Raw genomic sequence first — 9,529 nt, 5'->3', positions numbered from 1 at the left:
TTTACCCACAGGCCATCAGGCTCCTCAACGAAGCACTCGCACACGCCGCACGCAACACACGCACACACTCATAGCACTTTATTTATTTATTTATTTGTATTATTTACTTGTATTAATGTCTCTTCTGTTGTTGTTGCTTAATTTATTGGTATATATGTTTATGTGTTTATGTTTCTTATGTTCTTATTCTTTCATTTGTTTTCTTTCTTTTCTTGGGAGAATGAACAGAATAAGATTTTCATTGCATGGTATAACTGCTGTTGTACTATGCACATGACAATAAAACTCTCTTGAATCTCTTGAATTGTGGTTAATTGGTTCCTGAGCCAACTGCGATAAGTGAATTCCCACAAAGGAGGTTTCAAATTAATAAAATGAATATTTTTGTAGTTGAAGCGTAGAAAACCAGTTTACAACTTTCTAAATACGGATTTTAACATTACCACACCCCAATTGTCACTCCTATTATTTGTTGTTTACATCAAATTGCCAGTCTACGGGATCACTGCAGGGACAAAACAAAGAACTGCCGTTAGCATAGCAAGCTAGCGAGCTAACTAGTTAGCCTCTCAAACTTCCTTATTCTAAACTTAAGACAGCGTTTCAAACGGAGTGGGGAAGAATGACAAAGAAGCCAAAAACTTACCTTAATGAGAGGAGAACCCTTTTTACCTTCGATCTCAGCCCTTCTATGTCCCAAGAACCAGATTTGGCCGCTGAAGACAAAAAAAGCAATGTAGCGAGGGAGCGATATTCGAACTGCAAATTTGCAAGGGACGACAGGTTTTTTCAATTTGGTACGGTTAAGTTTAAGGAAAGGCGTAACAGTGGAAATGGCATTGGGGGAGGAGGTGAAGGATGAAGAGGACCACACGTGAATGACAATTCAACCTTGCAAGGAACTTTTGTAACTCTTTGGCGTTCCCTACAAAGTGCAGACAGAAATGACTGTCAAATGTTTGGTGGCAAAGGAGTCGGCAAGATGAGACGTCGCAGAGACGTCATCATTTCATCATTTGCTTGCGAAATATAACCAAAAGGATATCTTATATCTGTCTGATTCACCCCTGAAAATGGCAGCGTTGGGGAACTTTTATATTCAGAATAAGGTCCCAGTAGCACAAAGTCCTTACCAAATGATTCTAATTTTACTTCTTTATATTTCTGCAATAATTAAAAGTGCATCAATTCTGCCATTGTTGATATTACCTTTCGATTGTGTGCGGTTCATACAGGTGCTGCCCGTCTCTCTTGCATGCTGTACAATGCACAGCAGAGGGCCATAAAAAAGGACACATTTATTCTCCGTTTATGGTTTATTACTTAGCTCCCTAGCACGCTGTGCTTAAAGCCGTGGCCGTCTCTTGCGTCCCTTGTGTCCCCGTATTAGCAGTGTGGCGTAAACAAAGAATAATAGGAGTGTAAAGGTGACTATAGGGGTGTTATTTCATGTCTACAGGGCTCTAATAATGGTAAAAAAAAACATTTTAAATTCATAAACAGGTTTTCTATGCTCTCACTATGAAAATATTACATTTATTAATATTGAATCCTACTTCGTGGAAATGAACTGATCGCAGTCGAGTCTGGAACCAATTAACTGCGATAAACACGTGACGACTGTAGTCCAGTGACGTGTGGTGGCCTTCATGGCTGGTGAGGCTGCTTTTTTATGCTTTAGGCTAAGAGGAAAAAGAAGAGAATAACTAACTTTCATTAAGAACTTTGTTTTCAAATACTTCATAGTCCATTTTATTATTAGCTAAAAAATGATGCAAAGATGACTCATTTATCAGGAAGATACAAAGACAAGGACAGGAAGAAGGCTTGTGCCTGGGCTACTTTTTTATTAGCGTGTACCGCCCCGCACCGGGGCTCGAACACAAGACCTTCGCAATGGGAGCCGGGAGCGCCGACCACACGGCCAAAAGCCCAGACTGTCGACCGCGTGTTCAGCGCAGCTCTCAAGGCAGAGGGAGTGACGAGGGAGTGAAGTTTACCAACGTTCACGTGCGCAGCCTCACAGGCTGGCATCTGTTAAACTAGGATATAATAACAGACCACATTAAAAAAGGAATTTAATTTCACGGGTTTTTACTGAATAAGACCCAGAACGTACATGTATACAAGGAGTGAAGTTCACATGCTTTTTATGTTCAGTGTTTTACAGTCCATAGCTCATATTGTGATTCCCAAATCCTTTATCCATCTCAGACAAGCAAAACAACACAACACTGCACAACACAGCGACACGTGAAGCCGACCAACAGTAAAAAACACCCTGATGTCCGATAAAATACCAATTCACTGCAAAATGTTGTCGTAGTGAGCTTGCTTCTCCGTCTTTCACCGTCACACTTGCAAGCGCTGGTCTGCGGACCCCACCCACTTGTATGATCAGTGCTTGCGTTCAGCTTTCACATCTCGGATACAAATAAACGGGTTTTCGTCCTCGCAAGGGTTATCGTGCCACAATGCATCTGTGAGAAAAACAAGCCGTGAGATCATCAAACAGTCAGATTCGGTGTAAATGTTTTTGTTCGTCATACCATCTCCCTCAATGTCCACGCAGTCTTCATTCCCACCCAGGCTGTTAGGGTCTCCACGGGCGAAGTCATCAAAGACCAAGGGTGTGCCATCGGTCCAAATGAAGTGATTCTCCTGGAAGACAGTCGCATTTCAATCACCCACTCCTAAAAGAGACACTGGCGGATTTGGTGTCTGCTCTATTTGAAGGGTGTAGTTTGGTACGGACCAAAGTTAAAGAAAAACAAAGATATTCTCAGTGACGACTCTACTCATTAGTTCCTCATTAGTTCCTCATTAGTTCCTCAGTAACTTATCTAAATTGATGTGCCTTAGTTCCTCACTAATGACTCTACTCATTAGTTCCCCATTAGTTCTTCATGAGTTCCTCAGTAACTACTGTATTTTTGCATACCTTATTGTAAAGTGTCCTCTACCGCTGGCTACAGCCCCCACGAACCCCAAAAAACAGAGCAGCTTAGAACCCACCTCAGTGAGGGAAGAGCAAGCCTAGCCAGGGACCCACTGAGAGCCCTACACACAGCAGCCGGGTGGAGACCAGAGACCACCACCCATCCTTCAAGTTCACTTCAGACAATTGAGGCTAGAGCCCCCACCAACCCAGCAAAGCATCCAAAGCAGGGCAGCTCAAAGCCCAGTCACAGTGGGGGAACCCATAGGGTGTTGGCCAAAGTAGCCCAGCCAGAGACCGGATAGCAACAGGTACTTGGAGAGGCCCCACTGAGAGCCCACCACACAGCAGCCAGGACACGACCACAGACCGCCACCCAGCCCCACCTCCACCCGCCCTCCCGTTTCAGTTTTCTTTGAGCTGATAAATACTTCTAAAACTTTGCTACTGGTAACACCTCGATGGTGTCATGGAGTCCGGTCCAGGTGTCTATGATGTCACCATTGTTAGTATCTCGAATCATTTGAAGAACGATCGCGTTTTCCACTCGACTGCTGATGGACACCAGATTCGCATGAAGAACGGTGCAGACCCTCTGATGGGACAAAGTTCAAACAGAATCACCCTTTTGAATCCTCTTATTTACGTGACTTACTGGATGAAATTCTTCCATACCTGTGAATCTGCAAAGGTCCTGGGATAATCTTGGTAGATGTAACAGTGATCGTTTAACTGAGTCCAGCCCTCAGGACAGGGACCACCTGCAACACAATTGTTATTTTAGGTGGAAAACAAACAAACCGGATGGGAAAAACGTGTCACAGCTACCAACCTCTGCGAGGCCACTGTGGAGAAGAAAAAAACAGAAAACAGCAATAAACGAAACTGAATATGAAATGTGTTTATTGAAGTCAGCAGGTGAGATTTAGGCTTACAGGCTGAGCCAACAGCCCGCTGATCCCACAAAGGAGGAAGAGCACACAAATGGGAAATGCCATCTGTGAAAAAAATGTCACATGAATGACAGTCAGCAAAGCAGGATGTAACGTTGTGCATTGTTACCTTTGCAGTGGTGCTGACGACGACAACAAGTCATGCTTTTATATGCTAGCTTGACACTGCCCTGGAATGTTATTTATGTATCAGTTACTGTACGTTCATGTCACATGACACATCAACCTTAAAGGCCTCTTGGCGGAGTCCATTACAGTCTTCCAGATAGAAAAGGCTGTTTAATATGCAAGAACGATGTTACAAAGTCAGGCATACAAGATGAGGCAGGGTGTCGTTCCTTGCACACAAGGAAATGTTCTCTTAGTTTATCAAGTTAATTAGTTCACTTAGTCATGCCCCGTGTGCGAGTAAGCAGAACAATTGACGTCACGGCGGCAAAGAAGCTACAAAGCAGTGGGTAGGACACACCTTTGCTAATTGCGGACATTCGGGTGGCTCCTTGCCGTAATGAATAACACACCCATCAGCAAATCGTTTGGTATGCTACCGGTTCACTTCCATGAAACGCAGCTGGGTCCAGCACAGCATAGCAGTCAACGACCGAACGTCACACTGTGGAAGGTGGTAAAAAAAGGGCTATTAAGTGAGCAGGTCCATTTAGAGGATAATCAGGGGGCGGGACACCGAGGACAAGACATGGTGGCGCTCTGCAGTCGGAGGTATTTACAGTCATCGCTCGCTACATTGTGGTTCAAACATCGCTCCCTCAATCTCGACCGTGTTTTTTCAACCATTGATTCATTAATAAATGATGCTGTTTTGTGGTTGACTTTGGTCTATTATTGGCCCAAAAATCTGCATATTTAAGCAAATCGTATGTATTTTTTGCCCAAATTAAGCATTTTAGGTTAAATGAATAAACCATGAAGACCACCATTCAACTTGTGAATGGAGCAGTTAGGGATGAGCGAGTACACCACTATTTGTATTTGTTCACCCATATAAGTGATCCATGTCCGTATCTGTACTCGGAGTGGGTGGCGCATAAACAGGAAGTGGGCGTGGTTTTGCCCAGAAATGGGTGTGGCTTAAATTGGTACATATTTTAAGTCTGAAATCGACGTGGATTGAGCAGAAGTTGCTATATTTATCGTTTATTAGTCAGCCATGTGTGTGCTGTGGACGTGTGGAAGTGATCCGTAAGACTTTGTTATTTCATCCTTTTTTGAATGATCTGTGTGAAGTTGGCGATTCATGCAAACATCCACTGATGGCAAACAGGGAAATAATCTGTCAGCCACCTTCACTGTATTTTTCTCAAAAGCACCGCGTTCAGTACCACCAACAAAGTTTTCAACTTTATCTCACCAGCCAAGTATATACAAATATATATATATATATATTTCTGAAAAATACAACACCTGATGGCGCTGTTATTAAGCCCCAAAGTCGAATTGGATGCATTTATTAAACAATAGAGGTATTATGACATTTGACGAGCTCATTGTGAAATATAACCTGCACATAAACAAAAAAGAATTCCAAACAATGATGAAGGCTATCCCTTTAAACATTGTGACGACAGCATGTAGTCTCTCTCAGAACAGATATTCTATGTGTGTGTTCTGTTCTAAATAAAAGAAAATACCAAAAAATAAATAAATAAAAACAAAGATAAAGAAAGAAATTAAGAAAAAAAGAAAAAAAAGTTGGGAAAACATGGCAGGCTGCCATTCAGCAAAACGTCTTGGCAAGGTCATTGCACATGTATAATATTACACTCTAGTATGTCCTACAGGCAGTGGCGGAGCTACGGCACCCCCAGTGCCCACCCCCACGGTGCAGAACATTAGTTCAGCCTAACCGCTGTTTCCACTTGGACGCATTTCACTGCAGCACACAACTTTCTGTGGGAGGAGCTGTCTACATGAACTGCAACCAGTCGGTAAGTTTTCCATGATTCCTTTGGTCGGTTCCGGTCAAGTTTTCTCACTATGTTGACCTTGACTTAAATTCTGTGGCGTGATTCAGCACATAAATGTGTTGATAATGGAAGCTCTCTGTAGCAGCATGAGTGGGCATATAAAGCAAGGAGTCTAGAGTTAAAATCGGCATTACTTCCGTCCCATGCCCTGCACGGGTTTGGCCTCTATGATGGGGAGCAGAATCCCTAACCCTAATCCCTAACCCTAACCTAACCCCAGAAACTATGAATTGCTCTAATAGACGGTCCAAAAGCAGTGGCGGAGCCACAGGGTGGTCACTCTCCGGCCACCCCACTGGCCATCTAGAATTTCAGGTATCAACCTATATCGTATCAACCACCCCCTATGTGAGTAATGGTCACATCTTGGCCACCCCAATGAAAAATGTCTGGCTCCGCCGCTGTCTGTAGGTCATATTTGCTTCTGCACACCAACGAAGGCCTCCGTGTATCCAGCAGGGGGCAGCAGAGCCAAAGTCTTACAGTCCCTGTCTGCCACAAGGTGTCAACAGTGAGACATGTCCTATCTCCCACTGGCGAAAGACAATTCAAACCACAATCACTTAAACGGTGAAAATGTCAAAAACAAGCCAGCAGTCCGAGAATGCATGACACACAATTACAAGAGCAAAATGTATTTCAGGGCCTTCTGCCGTCCCTCTCACCCTTTCATTCCTGTTCTCATCTATTTTGGTTACTCCACACATCCAAGCATTCTCCCCTCTCCCAACGTCTTCTCTTTGCTGGTCTTACTACCTTACTCTTCCCTGAACCTCGACATTGACTCTACAATCACATATTCATTTATTTTCTATGCCGCTTATCCTCATTAGCGTCGGGGGGTTATGCTGGAGCCTATCCCAGCTGACTTCGGGTGACAGGCAGGGTACACCCTGGACTGGTTGCCAGCCAATCGTAGGGCACATATAGACAAACATACACCAGGGGGATTGATCTCTTATTCCCCAAGACATAACAACCATCATCAGATGAAAAGGATATTGGTTTAAGGACGATCCCTCATGTAGCCCAACTCCAACCACTCAGCACTCAGTTTACCCGACACTACCTCTGGCCTGTGTTGTTGCTCCTCTGTACATTTCTTGAACAAGTCTCATGTGTTTCTCACTCTTTTCTCTCATACATCTCCAGACTTCTTGATGTGACTTCTGTAGGTCTAAAAATAGCATGTCCATCATCTGGCTGAGGGGAAGTAAAATTAGCATTAAAGAAAACAAAGGGGCCAGTTGGAAAAGCCGTGGAAGTGTGGAAGAGCCTGGGAGAAGCATGGATTGACAAACATTGGGAACCGATGCAGAAAACATACAATTGGGAAAAAATACAGTAGGAATGGAGAGATAGAAGACCGAGACTGTGTTAACCACAGGAAACAAAGCTAATGTCCCATACTATGGACACCTGGGAAAGAGTAATGGACAGAAGAATTAGAGAAGAAACATCTCCAGCGGGGGTATTCAACTAAAATTCAAACACAGTGGTGCCTTGGTTAGCGTCATTAATCTGTTCCAGGAGGTCTGTCTCACACCAGAACGTACTCTAACCAAAGCAAGTTTTCCCATTGAAAATAAAGTAAACCCTCTTTCATCTGCCTCTGTATTTAGAGTCAGTCTTTAGTGCCAGTGGATTTCTTCAACTGATCAACCAGTATCGTGAAGTCTAAAATAAATATGCATCAGTCAAAATAGAGGCGCCCTGTCAAAACATCAAATAAATAACATTTATTGACTATATGTCTAGGATGTATTGGATGGCAGCTGGGTCTGAACTCGGGCTGCGATCCCTGATATACAGGATAGGATAGGAACAATATGGTTTTATGCTTGGTAAGGGAACAGCAGATGATTTCCCTTAGCTGATATGACGGTTGACTGATTGTGACGAACCACTGAACACAGCAAGTGCAGAAGAAGAAGACGACAACAATGAATTTATTACGGCAGCATGACAGGTGTTTGGACGTCAGAGCAGATATCTCTGATGCAAACAGAAGGGATCTCATCAGTGCAATCGGCATCGCTCCACAACCCATCTGGAAGAACAAACACAAATCATCACAATCATTTGTGGCGCCCCCTGTAGGTTGGACAATTAGTCCCGTCCGTGCTCCTGCAAAGATGTCTTTGCTTGATGGCGGCCGTGTTTTCAATCAATCTTGCTCAGATTTTGCACACGTGTTTTCCAGTCCCCTAAGGATGCGTACCGGATTCTGTGCTGATTGGGCTGAACACCCTGAAATGACAGTGGGTCCTTTTGCAGGAGCAGAGAGCTCCATACTGCCAGAGTTTTGGGGCATTTTTGCAGACCCACAGAATATTGAGTTTTAGGACTACATAAACATTGAAACTATCTAAAGAAACTTTAGACTCTCTTCTTTCAACAGAAAAAATAGTTTGTTTCTAGCCTTTTTGGGTCTTTAGATATTGGCGGAAGAACATAGGGTAGTTTCAGCAAAAACACCTGATTTCGACCAAAAAAGAGAGAGAATGAGCTTTTTCTAAAGCAAAGGAATTATTGTTATACCTGAAGGTTGAATCTGTACGCACTCTTCATTCCCACTGTCGTCGTTAGGCTGACCAGTTGCAAAGTTCCGGAAGTCGCTGATGGATCCATCAGTCCAGAAAAAGTCACCCTCCTGGAAGACAAAGTTGGAAAGACGACTGCTTTTTATCTTGACCTTGTCGTCACGTCATACTACATCAGGGCTAGTATGATACATGCAGAAAGAACCAACCAAAAGGCTGTTCTTCACACACAAGTACCAGTATTATTTACTGTATGTCTTAAGTGCCTTATTTTTTATTATGTCTACTATGTTGGGTAACAGGTGTGTAAACGTGATATTACATATCTAGAGGGCTCTATTAATGTTAAAAACTGTATTTAGAAGGTCATAAATAGATTTTCTATGCTGTAACTATGAAAATATTCTATTTATAAATAAGGAATCCTACTTTGTGGAAATTCACTTGAACCAATTAACCAAGATAAATGAGGGATTACTGTATTTTAATAAAGGGGTTCCACTCTGTCTGTGGAATATCAGCCATCATTGTCCCTTAAGCACAAATGGGTCTGGCTTCTTAAGAGTTAAGCATTTGCTTTGGAAGCTACAGTAGATAATCGTGTAAGAATACGTGGGCACAAGTCAAGGCTGCCTCCTGATCTTCAATTGTTTTTACCTCGAAGGCCTCATGGAGTCCAATCCAGGTGAGTGAACCCAGGCCTCCCGCCTCCAGAATCACTTGAGTGACCAGCGTATTCGCCAGGTCGTCGCAGATGGACGCCAGATTCCCACCGAGATCATTGCACGCTTGCTGATGGGAGTAAAAATCAATAAATAATCGCAAACCGATGGATCACTGATTTGAACCGCAGTCAAATGGTTTAGTCAACTACTGTGTGAAATTCTTCCATACCTCTGCATCTACAAACGTCCTGTTATCACTTTGGTAGACGTAACAATGATTGTTCAGCTGAGTCCAGCCATCAGGGCATTTTTTATCTGCAGCACAATTGTTACTTTTTGTTAGTAGGGTTGAACGATACCAAATCTGATACTGACACTTTTCACTTAAAATTTTTCAAAGATCCTTGAGAGATTTTGTGATTTTTGCCTACAATTTGTTGATCAT

General features: G+C 43.1%; 2 protein-coding genes across 2 annotated transcripts; both read right to left on the bottom strand.

Moving 5' to 3' along the window:
- Positions 1-2,113: 2,113 nt before the first annotated feature.
- On the bottom strand, positions 2,114-4,030 carry LOC129189892 (alpha-N-acetylgalactosamine-specific lectin-like). Its single transcript, XM_054792075.1, has 7 exons — positions 4,001-4,030; positions 3,874-3,936; positions 3,771-3,783; positions 3,614-3,699; positions 3,396-3,533; positions 2,550-2,661; positions 2,114-2,480 (listed from the first exon to the last, which is right to left on the bottom strand). Exons 2-7 carry the CDS (start codon positions 3,934-3,936, stop codon positions 2,398-2,400), a joined length of 495 nt encoding a protein of 164 aa, XP_054648050.1. The 5' UTR covers positions 4,001-4,030; the 3' UTR covers positions 2,114-2,397.
- Positions 4,031-7,828: 3,798 nt separating this feature from the next.
- On the bottom strand, positions 7,829-9,529 carry LOC129193999 (galactose-specific lectin nattectin-like). The gene is made up of 5 exons (XM_054798870.1): positions 9,516-9,529; positions 9,314-9,467; positions 9,077-9,211; positions 8,418-8,529; positions 7,829-7,926 (listed from the first exon to the last, which is right to left on the bottom strand). The coding sequence occupies exons 1-5, from the start codon at positions 9,527-9,529 to the stop codon at positions 7,829-7,831; spliced, it is 513 nt and encodes a 170-aa protein (XP_054654845.1).

This window comes from Dunckerocampus dactyliophorus, chromosome 1 (genome assembly GCF_027744805.1).
Source record: "Dunckerocampus dactyliophorus isolate RoL2022-P2 chromosome 1, RoL_Ddac_1.1, whole genome shotgun sequence".
In the NCBI taxonomy this organism is placed as follows: Eukaryota; Metazoa; Chordata; class Actinopteri; order Syngnathiformes; family Syngnathidae; genus Dunckerocampus; species Dunckerocampus dactyliophorus.
Note: the sequence above shows the minus strand (reverse complement) of the source record. Positions and strands in the feature narration are given on the sequence as shown.